We start from the raw sequence: 14,109 nt of genomic DNA, 5'->3' as shown, positions 1-14,109 counted from the left end.
AGTTATTACAACTTTTAACTGACCCCACAGGACTTCTCTAGTTAAATAAATGGTAATGGACTGCATTTATATAGCACTTTTCCATCTGCATCAGACACTCAAAGTGCTTTACAATGATGCCTCACATTCACCCATTCACACAAACACACTCACACGCCGATGTCAGGGTGCTGCCATGCAAGATGCTCACTACACCCGGAGCAACTAGGGGATTAAGGACCTTGCCCAAGGGTCCTTAGTGATTTTCCGGTCAGGCTGAGGTTTAAAACGAGGATCCTCTGGTCTCAAGTCCAACGCTTAACCACTAGACCACCACCTCCACTAGTTAAGTTGAAATAACTTTAGTGAAGTTGAAATAACTTTAAAAGTCTGTGCAAATTGTTACATCATTTTTTCTTGTTGCGACAGCGACTCATTTTTTAGAGTGTAGGATTGTCTATGAAGATTCCCTTGAGATAGATCATCTCAAGGGAAGATGGCAACTACAGCTCAGAACTTGTACATGGTTTCAGAATGTGGTCGAATGGACGTCTGTGACATTCTGTCTTATAATAAAAATATGAAAAAAAGTTGAGCTGGATGCAGTGGCGCATCTGTGGGCCCCAGATGGTTCTTACATGAATGTCATGCTGAGATGTTATGACCAGTGATTCACAGGTGTAATATGAATGACATCTACTATGCAGTTCCTGAGATATTTATCTGGGCATGGGTGGACAAACAGACAAAATGATTACAATAGTCTCAGACCCCTCTGGGGGCTTGACTAAGTGAACAGAACATGTAGTTGGGGATATCATTATAACTATACAACCTCATGTTCTTTTTGTTGCTCCCCCATTTTTTTTTTCCATGCTGTGGAAGAAGCAGGAGGTTGGTCTCTGCCTCATACAACACTTCCAACCTGCAGTTAAAATATGTTCTTTATCTCACCATCCACTGTCTCCAAATAAGGGATGCTACTATCTATGTTAAGATACACAGATACAAAAACACCAACTAGTATACGTATCTGCATGTATCTGTGTACATTAACCTGGATTCATTTGTGCAATGCTACATGTCAGTAAACTACATTTCCTGATTGTTTTCTTCAAATAGTCATTTTTTTCTGGCCTTCATAGGTTTGTCCTTTATTCATAATCAAAAACAAGCATGTGGAAATTTTATGTAGTCGTCTGGCCACATTGTCACGTCTACATATTCTACATTCACCTGCTGTATAAACAGCCATCTATCTGTTGAACGGCTTCAGCGTTACTTCAGCGGATGCAATTTGCAGGCTGTAAAACTGCAAAGGACTGCTGCTTACAAAGCTGCATCATGCACCACAATCCTGCCCTTAATGACTCACTCTGTCATTAATTGGGGTACATTTGAATGAGTTTTGGTCAAAGTTGTTGTTTATTAATTTATTTGGTTAGGTAATATTTTTGTTGGTTTCCATGATATGCCATGAGGAATGTTGTCTGCACGTCTTTTGAGGTATCTTTGGATGGCACTTTGCACTGAAAAACTCAAACTTCATCACTTGACAACATCAGTTCTTCAACACTGAAAGTCTAAGTCAGTCTAACTTTGCTTTGTGTGTTTTTCTTGTGTTTCAGGGAATCACCTTTGATGAGTTCAGATCCTTCTTCCAGTTCCTTAACAATCTAGAGGACTTTGCTATTGCAATGCAGATGTACAATTTTGCTTCTCGTTCCATTGGACAGGGTAAAGATTGAAATAGTTTAAATTTTATTTTAATTAATTAATTAATTTTGGTGTGTTGTCCATATCTTTTGAGAGTCTCTGCTTACACAGGCTGGAGTGCTCCTCTTAGCAACCAACAAGTAGTTAGAATAATAAAAACTGCTTCTAGGACCTGAATGTCGATGTAGACAGAGCATTACCAATTCCTTAGTTACACCTCTAGGTTCCACTTAACAAAGCCATGTCTTGACGGTCCACTTTTTTCCTCCTCTATCACATCCACAAAAAAAGGAAAAAAAAATTCCCAAGACCACTTTCAAAGTTTGAACTATTTACTTTTAACAAGAATATTACAAAGAAAAATGCAAAATGTCAAATCATTCCACTTAATCAATGAATTTCCACCAAAAAAATAAAAATGAGACATCAAAAAGCTGTCTAGCTCCACTCTTGCTTACTCGCTAACCCCTCCGTCTTCCAGCTCACACACACAGAGGAAACAACACCTTTCTCATGTGAGCACCAGTTAAAATTACTCGCAAGAAACAAATATTACCTATTCCCAAATAAAATATAAATTAACCGTGTTACGCATTTGAAATTACCTGTAAACATTTTAAAATTCATTCATTCATTCATTCATCTTCTACCGCTTAGTCCAATTAAGGGTCGCGGGGGGCTGGAGCCTATCCCAGCAGCCATAGGGTGCGAGGTGGGGTACACCCAGGACAGGACGCCAGTCTGTCGCAGAGCCACAAACAGACAAACACAGACACACACACACACCTAAGGACAATTTTTTAAAGATTCCAGTCCACCTAACCCGCATGTCTTTGGATGTGGGAGGAAAAAGTTATTTCATCACAAAACTGTATATTTCTTATAAATTCTGTAAATATGTAAATATTGTTCTACTCAAACTATCTCACTCATCTTAAACCGCTTATCTGGGTTCGGGTCGCACGGGGGCAACAGCTCCAGCAGATGACCCCAGATTTCCCTTTCCCAGGCCACATTAACCACCTCTGACTGAGGGATCCTGGGCGTTCCCAGGCCAGGTGAAACATGGCCAGGCCACACCATTTTGACAGAGTTTGAGGGGAGAGAGAGCAAGGAACCGCTGCGGCAGCCAGTTTATTTTTTCACATGCGCGCGCAAACTCATCGTCCGTGAAGATAATTTTATTAACTACACAGGTGTATAATAAAACAAATGGTGACTGTTTATAACACAATGATGACAGTGTTTGAGGGGAGAGAGAGTGAGGAACTGCAGCGGCAGCCAGTTTTTTTTTTTCTTTTCTCCTGCAGCTCCAGTTATTTGCTGCAGCTCCTGCAGCAAATAATGAAACTCCCCAAATTGGGAACATCTCATGAGGATGTTGTGAACCCAGGGACGGTGCTGCTGGTGACGTTTATCAGCTTTCCACAACAAATAGAGCACAGCAACTCTCTCCGTGTGTGAGAGTCAGGGAAGATGAAGACACACTGGAAATTGTTTTTTTCCTTATTTATTCCTTTATTGGTTCATTCTACTGGTGCTTATAGTTGATAAAACTTGGATAAAGTTACTTGCACCAGTGCTAGTGCAGTATAAAATTATGTGCTCCGCTTGAATAATACGTGCACAAACTAGCACATGCACGTACTAATTCGACCCCTGGAATGCAATACCACCCCTGCTGCACCGATTCTCTGACCAATGTTGTGCTCCATTGTCCCCTCACTCGTGAACAAGACCCAGAGGTACATGAACTCCTTCACTTTGGGTAAGACCGCATTCCCTACCCAGAGTAAACAATCCATCGGTTTCCTGCTTAGATTTAGAGGTGCTGATCCTCATCCCAGCTGCTTCACACTTAGTTGCGAACCGATCCAGTGAGTGTTGGAGGTCACAGGCTGATGAAGCCAACAGGACCACATCATCTACAAAAAGCAGTGATGAGACCCTGAGCCCACCAAACTGGAAACCCTCCTCTCCCTGACTACTCCTCGATATCCTGTCCATGAATATCACAAACAGGACTGGTGACAAGGCGCAGCCCTGGCGGAAACAGGTCCGACTTACTGCTGAGCACCTGAACACAGCTCTCACTTTGTGAGTACAAGGATTGGATGACCCTGAGAAGGGACCCCCTCACTCCATACCAGAGGTGCGGACCCTTTTTTGAACCGAGATCTACTTTTAAAGTTGACAGTGAATCGAGACCTACCAAGCCATATCAAACACCATAGCATAGCCACAATATATTGTGCACCAATATAACACAATTTTTGTTGTGATGTCTGCCTGGAAAACCTGATGTCCTGTGCACCGACAACATTTCCAGGATTTTGTATTATGAACTGTTTTATAATTTGTGTCGGTAGCATGACTTAGCATGGCTTTTTAGGGAACTTTTAGGACAACCTGATAATAATGAATTACAATAGTCCAGCCTAGAGGAAATAAATGCATGAATTAGTTTTTTTCAGCATCACTCTGAGACAAGACCTTTCTGATTTTAGAGATATTGCGTAAAGGCAAAAAAGCAGTCCTACATATTTGTTTAATATGCGCTTTGAATGACATATCCTGATCAAAAATGACTCCAAGATTTCTCACAGTATTACTAGAGGTCAGGGTAATGCCATCCAGAGTAAGGATCTGGTTAGACACCATGTTTCTAAGATTTGTGGGGCCAAGTACAATAACTTCAGTTTTATCTGAGTTTAAAAGCAGGAAATTAGAGGTCAACCATGTCTTTATGTCTGTAAGACAATCCTGCAGTTTAGCTAATTGGTGTGTGTCCTCTGGCTTCATGGATAGATAAAGCTGGGTATCATCTGCGTAACAATGAAAATTTGAAATTGAAATGAAAATGAAAAAAAGAGTGATGCCACTTAGGATGATATACAGTCCACATCTATATTTTCCCGAAATGGAAAACAGAGAAAACTGACAACAGCATCTTTGGATACAAAGTCAGTGAAACACCTGTCAAATTCTGACAAGATGCTCTGCACATGATCATCATAACGTGCACTCTCAGGCTCTGCCCACTCTCTGTCCTGGTACTTAAGTTTTGTATCCATGTGTGGAAAGTTCTGCAGGTCACACTTGCTTTCACATCCAAAAGCTGTGCATGTTCAGCATGGTTTGAATGTTTTAGAAATTCTTTAATTTCAGGCAGAAGACCGTTCCAGAAATTTACCTCTGCTGACCTAACGTCAGTGTGCAGCAGATGTGTGTCTCCTCCAGCCCTGAACAGAATAAATGCATCCTCAGACTCCCGAACAGAACACTGCAATCTTGTTTGCCACATTCATCGCTCTTCATGCTCGCAGATTTTTCAATTCGTGGGCTTTTCGGGCGAGCAGAGGAGATTTAGCCAGGTTAGCATTCGAAGTTAGCATCGTATTTCTTGTGAATCGTCTGAAATGTTGCTCCAAATTCCCTTTCTTCAGTAAAGCCACATTTATTTTGCAGATAAGACAGATGGATTTGCCATTCGAATAAATGAAAAAATAATCCAGGATGAAAATGATCATTTTTAATTTCTTATCCACCACAGAAGAAGAGCTCTTCTTCTTTTCTGTGTTTAACGGCAGCTGGCATCCTTGTTGATGCATTGCTGCCACCTGCTGCATCAGTCTGTTATAGCAGCACTAAATCCTCTCAAGGATTTTTTTTCATGTGATCGACTAGAACGCAGCCCCTGATCGATGAGTTGATCATGATCGACTGGTTGGGCACACCAGCTCTATACTGTCGCACCACCTTCCACAGTATCTCCCGGGGTACCCGATCATACGCCTTCTCCAAGTCCACAAAACACATGTAGACTGCATGGGCATACTCCCAGGCACCCTCCAGGATCCTTGTGAGAGTGAAGATGGTCGGTTGTTCCACAACCAGGACGAAACCCGCATTGTTCCTCTTCAATCGGAGGTTTGGCTATTGGCCGAACCCTCCTTTCCAGCACCCTGGAGTAGAGTTTACCAGGGAGGCTGAGTCATGTGATGCCCCTGTAGTTGGCACACACTCTCTGCACACACTCCTACCTATGAAATTAAATTTAAGTTGTATTTAAGCTCCACCAACACCTCTAAATTTAAGTTGCCATGTCAGACTCCCAGAGTATTACGCATGAAATCCTGCCTGAAGAGGGGATGTGCGGATGCATGAGCGCACAGGCAAGATTACATTCATTGTAATGCCCACCCCTCCATATATTTCAATAAAATGTCTGATTTCATCACAAATAACCCAACCGTTTAGTGTCAGATGGTGTCAGATCTTTTCCACCTTGTGTGCAACTCTCGTACTGCAAACTCTCAAATTGATGTCATTATCATGCAACTACAACTGGTTTGGGTACAAAAATTTGAAAAAAACAACATTGTGTGCATGTGTTAAATGAATGAATTAAAAAAATACCCATGCAGTGGCTTCATGGTTAGCCTTGTTGCCTCACAGCAAGAAGGTTGTGGGATCACTTGCATAACTCCCCATGAGAAACAAAAGTTATTGTGGCTCACCCGGTACATTTACAGAACTGGAAAAGACCAGCACACACTGATGATGTTGTCATGAGACAAATGGCTTGACAAAGCATTATTTTTTGCTTTTTACGATGTGTTGGAGTCATGAAATTAATTTAATTTAGGGTGGCCATTTAATCAACTGTCATAAAAATTTTATTTAATATTGTGGGTATTTAACCAACTTTCATTAAAAAAGGAGGAGGGCAGATGCTTGTGGGGGGGGGGGGGTTCCATTGCACATGTAATAAATTTCTCCCCACTACTATCCAGAAATGTTACAGAAAATTATCACCTGTCATTACTTAGATTTCCTTTACCCTTCAAATTGCACAATTTGAAATAGTGAATTGAAATTTTGGCTTCACACCCTATGACTGCTTGGATAGGCTCCTGCTCCCCCTTGACCCTTAATTTGAGTAAGCTGGAATAGAAAATGGATGGATGGATGGAATTTAACTTTTGCTCCATCAAAATACGAGGTGGCTTTTCACACAATTAAAAAAGCATATTTTGCAAAACTGCAATTTGCCCCCAAGTGTAGGTCACATAGTCACATGACATTTTAAAATGCCAATATTCATCAGGTCTCATACATCTGTTGCCATGGCTATAGAAATGACAGTTATAGAGACTTACTAGAATGACACTTATCGTGACAGCACAAAACCCAGCGTTTGCCTAACATCGCTTGAACTACCACAACTGTGTTTTGGAGACATTCTTATAATATCGCTTACATTTTGCTTGAATTTGTAATGGAAATCCAGCTATGATAATACAGCTTAAAATGACAATACACATTCAATCCTAATGATAGTCTGAAAGCTAGTACAGTGAAAATGTTTGCGTTCCCTTGAAATTTTACTTTTTTTATGACATCACATTTAAAAAAGGATTCTAAAATGTAAAGACAAATAGCGGTGCTGTTTTCCTCCTAGATGAGTTTGCACGGGCAGTGTATGTGGCCACTGGGCTGAAGCTGACCCGTCACCTGGTAAACACCATCTTCAAGATCTTTGATGTGGATCACGATGACCAACTCTCCTACAAAGAGTTTATTGGCATTATGAAAGACCGACTACACAGAGGAGCCACGGTAAGACGCCACATGTGAAAGACAGCAGTACACAAAAAGTGCACAAAATGCAAGAAAGAAACAGATCAGATCATAGCAGAAATGTCTCTTGAGAAGGCTTTTTGGTCTTCATGTCAAAATGAGAGCAACATATGAAAAATATATATTGAAATTTTGTTCAATTATAGTACAGGACAAAAGTTTTACACATCCTAGAATTTGGTCAACAGAAAATCTAATTTAAAGTGTGCAGACATTCCTAATCCCAAAGGATAACAACTCCAACCCCACATTTCATTTGGGAAATTACTGTATTTTCCAGGTTATAAATCATGGTTTTTGGTTTGTTTGTTTGTTTGTTTACAAGTTTGGAAGGTCCTGCAAGTTATACTCCAGTGTCCTTACTACATACTGAAAATCATGTGTTTGTTGTTAATAATAATAATTCTAATAACTATTTACAGTTGAGGTCGAACGTTTACATACACCCATCATAGGCATGATTGTCATGATAATTTTGGGCTTTTAATGGTGTACAACATACATCACTAATGACTGTAAAAACAAGAATTGGGTGTACAAGTTTGAATTTATTTTGGATCTTCCCTAATCTGCACAGGGTCAAATTCATACAGACAGGCTTACATTCACGTAAAGCTTTTAGGACCCGGTTCCACTGGCGTTTAAGAAGATTTGCGTATGGATTGCGCACAGAATTGGCTGCCATCCAACAACATACTGTAAATCCCCAGCTGCAGAGAAGTCAGCCATGGACCTCGGTTCTCTTTCAGGACTTTTATTTAACACCAACAAAAGGAAGAGTTGCTGTTGCAGCCGCAACTCACGCTGAACTCTCTCCTTTCATGACACTCTCAAAAAAACACCATCTCACATCCCCGAGCGGCTTCCCCCCATCCTACTCCCCAAACTCATGAACATTTAACCCTTGCATGACAACATGAACATCAACTCTGTGATCAACTTGTCCTAGTCAAGCAATTGCTCCAGAGGTTGTGGTGTTGGTGTGAATAGTGATGCTGAAAGGCTTGAGTGCACTAACTGGTAGTTTCTCTTTGCCAAGCATGTTTGACAACACTCATTGGACTGACCAATACTTAGAACAATGGGAAAGCCCAAGGAACTCAGTGAAGAAGGAGAATTAAAGATTTAGAAGAAGGGGAATTATAGATTTACACAAGATGGGAAGGTCTCTTGGAGGCATTTCTAAACAAGTGCAAATTTCAAGATCATCCGTCCAAACGACTGTACGTAAGTACAAGTTAGTTGGATGTGTTACCATTTGCCAAGGTCTGGAAGACGACCCAAACTGTCACCCTCAGATGAGAGGGACTTTTTAACGATGTTCAGGAATGGGGTGGCACGGTGGCTTAATGGTTAGCACTATTGCCTCACAGCAAGAAAGTCCTGGGATCACTTCTTGCCTGGTCCTTTCTGTGTAGGGTTTGCATGTTCTCCCCCTGTTCACGTGGTTCCCTCCAGGTGCTCCAGCTTCCTCTGAATTCCAAAGACATGCAGGTTTGGTACCCTGGAAATTTTGATTTGGTGGTAGGTGTGCGTGACTGTATTTGTCTGTGTAAATGTGGCACTGCAATAGACTGGCATCCTGTCCAGTGTGTCTATTTGCCGTATGACTACTAGGATAGGCTCCACACCCCCATGACCCTTGATTGGAGGAAGTGGGTATAGAATTTAAATGAATGAATCAATGTTCAGAAACAACCCAGGGACCAGAAAGTATCAATCAATCAATCAATTTTTTTTATATAGCGCCAAATCACAACAAACAGTTGCCCAAGGCGCTTATATATTGTAAGGCAAGGCCATACAATAATTATGTAAACCCCAACGGTCAAAACGACCCCTGTGAGCAAGCACTTGGCTACAGTGGAAGGAAAAACTCCCTTTTACCAGGAAGAAACCTCCAGCAGAACCAGGCTCAGGGAGGGGCAGTCTTCTGCTGGAACTGGTTGGGGCTGAGGGAGAGAACAGGAAAAGACATGCTGTGGAGGGGAGCAGAGATCGATCACTAATGATTAAATGCAGAGTGGTGCATACAGAGCAAAAAGAGAAAGAAACAGTGCATCATGGGAACCCCCCAGCAGTCTACGTCTATAGCAGCATAACTAAGGGATGGTTCAGGGTCACCTGATCCAGCCCTAACTATAAGCTTTAGCAAAAAGGAAAGTTTTAAGCCTAATCTTAAAAGTAGAGAGGGTGTCTGTCTCCCTGATCTGAATTGGGAGCTGGTTCCACAGGAGAGGAGCCTGAAAGCTGAAGGCTCTGCCTCCCATTCTACTCTTACAAACCCTAGGAACTACAAGTAAGCCTGCAGTCTGAGAGCGAAGCGCTCTATTGGGGTGATATGGTACTACGAGGTCCCTAAGATAAGATGGGACCTGATTATTCAAAACCTTATAAGTAAGAAGAAGAATTTTAAATTCTATTCTAGAATTAACAGGAAGCCAATGAAGAGAGGCCAATATGGGTGAGATATGTGTTGGGTATTTTCTCCTCCAAACATTTTTAAAACCTTTAACAAGACAAACAGAGTCAAGAAACACCAGTGAGACAGAAAGTCAAATTTTACGCGCGGAGTGCAGTCAGGCTGTACACCAAGGCTACACTAAAGTCTGGCCTGCGCTCCGCTCTTTTTATTAGTGAATCCCTCATCACATAAACAAAAACTTGTCCTAAGGGTGGGGGAATGACGCAAGACAAGTTTCTTCCCGTAACATAAACACACACGTCAATAAGTGCAGCTGTAAGCAAAAACAGTTTCTTTCTTTTACACAGGTCAGCACATCTCGTTCGTCTGTTGCAGTTATCAGCTGTTCTGCATCTGCCTGAAGTGTCCTGTCCTTCACACTCCTTCACACTAAGCACCACATCACAACAGTCAAAACGTTCTCTTACTCCCAGTCGTTAGAGGCTGCGAAAACAAAGTTATATTATAATAATAAGTACATCCAGCCCTTCATTCCCAGCTCAGATTGACCCCAGAGTGCTAAAACAAGGTTGAATAACACATACATTCTCGGGGTTAGGTGCAAACAGCACAACACCGTTTTCATAAGAAAGAAGACGAAGGTACAAATGTTTAACAGTGATAACATATATATATATATATAAAATCCTTAACATTTCCCACCTGTTTATCACCTGTTAAACATACAGTAGGCATCACCCAGCTTAGTTAGTTAGTTTATTAACTTAATCTATTCTGTCCACGTTTTTATTAATTGAACACCACCAACAGATGGAAGATTCGAATCCAGCTGCTATTTGATCAACCAGTTTATACTCGTCAGGCACTCCTCTGGGGACTCCTATTGCGTCAATATATGTTGGATTTCCTACTCCTTTCCAATCTCTTTTTACTCTATGTCTGGCTATGCCTTTCTGCCAATCCTCAGGAATAAGAGAGGCTGCATATGTCGTAACGTCTTCAGGGGTCATGGGTAACAATAATGATATTAATGCACAATAACCTGACACATTTCGTGGCAGTCTGTCAAAGATTCTGTTGTCACCACACCATCACCATACGTCACTCCTCCCGACAGGTTTGAATGTGGGAGTACTATGGACCACATTCTTACACCAGGCGGTGTGGTTTAAGCTACCCAAAGTCTTACTTGTCCCTGTCAAGTGTACACATGTATGGTTAGCATGCCCAACTTTGCTTGAGAATAAAGGTTTAATCTTAGTCAATTTGGTCACTGGATAGATCTTGTCCCACTTAGAACAATTGTTGTTTGCCGCAATGTATGTCTGTGTCATAGCAGTCAGTAGACAGTCTTTGGGTAATGCTGCCGGTATTACCTGTAATATAGGTCTGGGTCCCATACATACAACACAGTCCTTCTTTGCTGCTAGTCCTGCTTGTTCTGCCATTAAAAGCCAATTGTTATTTTGTCCACTAATTCCTGTAGTTACTAGGAACCAGTCATCTGCCTTCATGTCCTTTGTGCCTTGTACAGACACCCCCTTTGCTTGTATGGGCACCCCCTTTGACGTACTTAATTCGGTCAATATTGGTTGCTGTACTCTATCTGTTTCACAGAGGAAGAAATGGAAATACGGATCTTTTCCTTGTTTGTATACCCAAAGGAGGAACAACCAACAGTCTCCCTCTATATCAGGTGGGAATATGGTTCCTTTTTCTGTGGTATTCACCACTATAGACAGCTTATCATCTGTTTGATACATTTTGAGAATTTGACTCTGGTACTTAGCCCACTCGGTTTGTGCCCATCTTGGTGTCCATCTACTCCATTCATCGGCTACCAACGTTTCCCATCTCCTATCTTGTTGATCGTTGGTCATATACCATGAGAAACTATTTCCGTAATTAGTCCCTCTGTCACCATCCGGCATTCCATGGGTAAGACCACTATATGGTACAGAGATGATCACAGAAGTATTTCTAGGAATGCAGGCTTGTACACCAAATCGGTACGCATTATTCCCATCACAGCTATGTACTGTGGCATTTATTATCGGACTGGGGTCTTCGTTACTTCTTTTTGGTCTCTGCAATCTGCGGATGTGATCCTTATTATCATGTCCCGTGCTCATGGCTTTTAATAATAATCCCAATTCAAAAAAGAAAAGTAGCATAACAAGGACTGTCCGTGGGGTCCAGAAACCCTCGTTCTTTTTATTTTTTTCTTTCGCCATTTCTGCACACTACAGCACACCTATGTTCAGAACAGTGGCTTCTTAATGTCTTCTGCTAGCTTTCGTGTCTAACCTGGATCTTAACACCAAGCTCACACACTATTACTAGTCTTGTCCTACTGTTCTTACTGTTTGTCTGTGTCTGCAGAAATGACTTTCTTACAGTGAGTTAAATGAATCCATGTACTTCTTTCCCCAATTTCAAAGCTGTGGGTGTTGTGAGTAGTACTTGATAGGGCCCTTCCCATTTAGGTGAATGCCAGTGTTTTCTCTTGATGCTTCTTATCAACACCCAGTCTCCAGGTACCACTTTAGGGTCCTCCTGTGGAGAAATGGGATCATCAGTGTTTGGAACTCTCCCTCATTGTCCTTCTAACATTTTTAATCAGTCCTACGTCTGAAGGACCTGTTGTCCACAATCCTGACGGTACTGAAGAGAGAAGACCATCCTCTTCAGGACTCAACTGAAACACTCAGGATTGTGAAGTGGACACATCAATGTGTGTTCCAGCTGTCAGCACCAATGAGACATTAACTGGCACTTTATCCAATTTTAGTTGATGGACTGAACTCCGTTCGTGGTCCAACTCTGCTCCAATCAGTGGCTGACAAAGCTGTTATGACTGTCGGTCCCAATTCTTGCCATTCTGTCAAATATGGCTTACAAAGTGACACATGCAAAGGCATACCTGTGAATCTCAATTTTAAAATGTCTTCAGTGGCACCTGTCACTGTTATGACAGCTGTTGAGTTGCCATCATGAATCAAATCGGTCATTGTCAGCTTCACAGGTGAAATGTTTTTCAATTTGTTTTCATAGTCACCATCCGGACCTGGAGGATCTTTATGCCACATTGTGACATGCAGGTCAGGTGGTGACATCTGTTGTTCAGGATTTTTTAGTAGGGCTGTCGCTTGCAAGACGACATCTTTACCCCATCCTGCAGCATCTTCTTCTGAAATGTCAAATGTATAGTAATAGTGGAATGTGGGGTCATCGCTTTCTTCTCTTACCATGTTAACGCCTCCTGTGCGTTCAACAACTAATTTCCCTTGTTCCACAATTATGGACAAGCCCAATGCAGTCAATCCGTCTCGTCCTAAAAGGTTAACTGGACATTGTGGCATGTTCAACACTGACATAGTACATGTCAGGCCAAATGGATCTGCCAACGTTATGGGTTTAGTGATAGGGACGTCTGATGTTTGTCCATTTGCAGAGCGAACCCTAAAGATTTCGTTGCTTAATTGATGGACAGGTATGTTGTCATTACATGTGGTTCTACATGCTCCTGTATCACAAAGGAATGTCACTGGTCGTCCATTTACCAACAAAGTCACTTCTGGTTTTGGTACCGGATTTCCCAGTAAGGCACACAGATCCATATCACAATCAGACTGCCTATCTGATGTGGAATCATGGATTATGGATTCTAGTCATTGTGGATACTGTGGCTGCGGAGGATTATTCCGTTGTGGAATTCCTCCTGCTGCTCCCTCAGTAGGTGGATTCGGACAATTTCTATACATATGTCCCTCTCTTCCACAGTTCCAACAAATCAGGGGACCACGTGGTGGCCCTCCCTGTCTGTGCTGCTGTTGTGGTTGCCAGGGTCCTTGATGTTGTGGCTGTCCACCTTGTCTATTTTGCCATGGCTTTTTGGGGCGTTTGCACTGCTTCTGCTGTCTTAAGTTACCCTGCTGGTAATATATTTCATCATCTCCATGTGCTACATACACTCCTTTGTTGCTGTTCCCTGTCTTTTTCTGCTTTAAGACTCCTTCTGCATGACAGCAGTGTGTATGTGTTTCTTCCAATGTGCCTGTAGGCAATCCAATCCAATGTTTCTGTATCCAAGCTTTTATATCCTTATTGGAATGTTGGATCAGAGCGTTTTTTCAATTGTTGTTCATACACAGGTGTTCCTGGCAATATGCCACTATGGACCCTAAATACATTCTCAGATCTGCATCTAAACTCTGTCCATGGCTCTCCTTCTTTCTGAGTTGTCCTGGTAATTTCAGTATAATTTATCTTGGTCCTAACACTCCTTTTGCACGTGTAATCATAGCTTCCACTCTTGTTTCTAAGACTAGATCATCATGTGTCAG

The 14,109-nt window shown here is 41.8% G+C and overlaps 1 protein-coding gene across 6 annotated transcripts in view; it reads left to right on the top strand.

Moving 5' to 3' along the window:
- The window catches only part of micu3a (mitochondrial calcium uptake family, member 3a), a 167,480-nt gene that overhangs the window by 136,488 nt on the left and 16,883 nt on the right, over window positions 1-14,109 (top strand). For 4 of the 6 annotated variants that reach the window (XM_034187492.1, XM_034187495.1, XM_034187494.1 and 1 more), the window contains 3 exons: window positions 865-873; window positions 1,608-1,716; window positions 7,160-7,317. In XM_034187492.1, coding sequence (XP_034043383.1) covers window positions 865-873; window positions 1,608-1,716; window positions 7,160-7,317 — 276 coding nt within the window. The remainder of the gene's footprint in view (window positions 1-864; window positions 874-1,607; window positions 1,717-7,159; window positions 7,318-14,109) is intronic. The other 2 variants (XM_034187493.1, XM_034187491.1) reach the window with 1 other exon arrangement.

Source organism: Thalassophryne amazonica, chromosome 15 (genome assembly GCF_902500255.1).
Source record: "Thalassophryne amazonica chromosome 15, fThaAma1.1, whole genome shotgun sequence".
In the NCBI taxonomy this organism is placed as follows: Eukaryota; Metazoa; Chordata; class Actinopteri; order Batrachoidiformes; family Batrachoididae; genus Thalassophryne; species Thalassophryne amazonica.
This window is presented reverse-complemented; position numbering and strand designations above follow the sequence as displayed.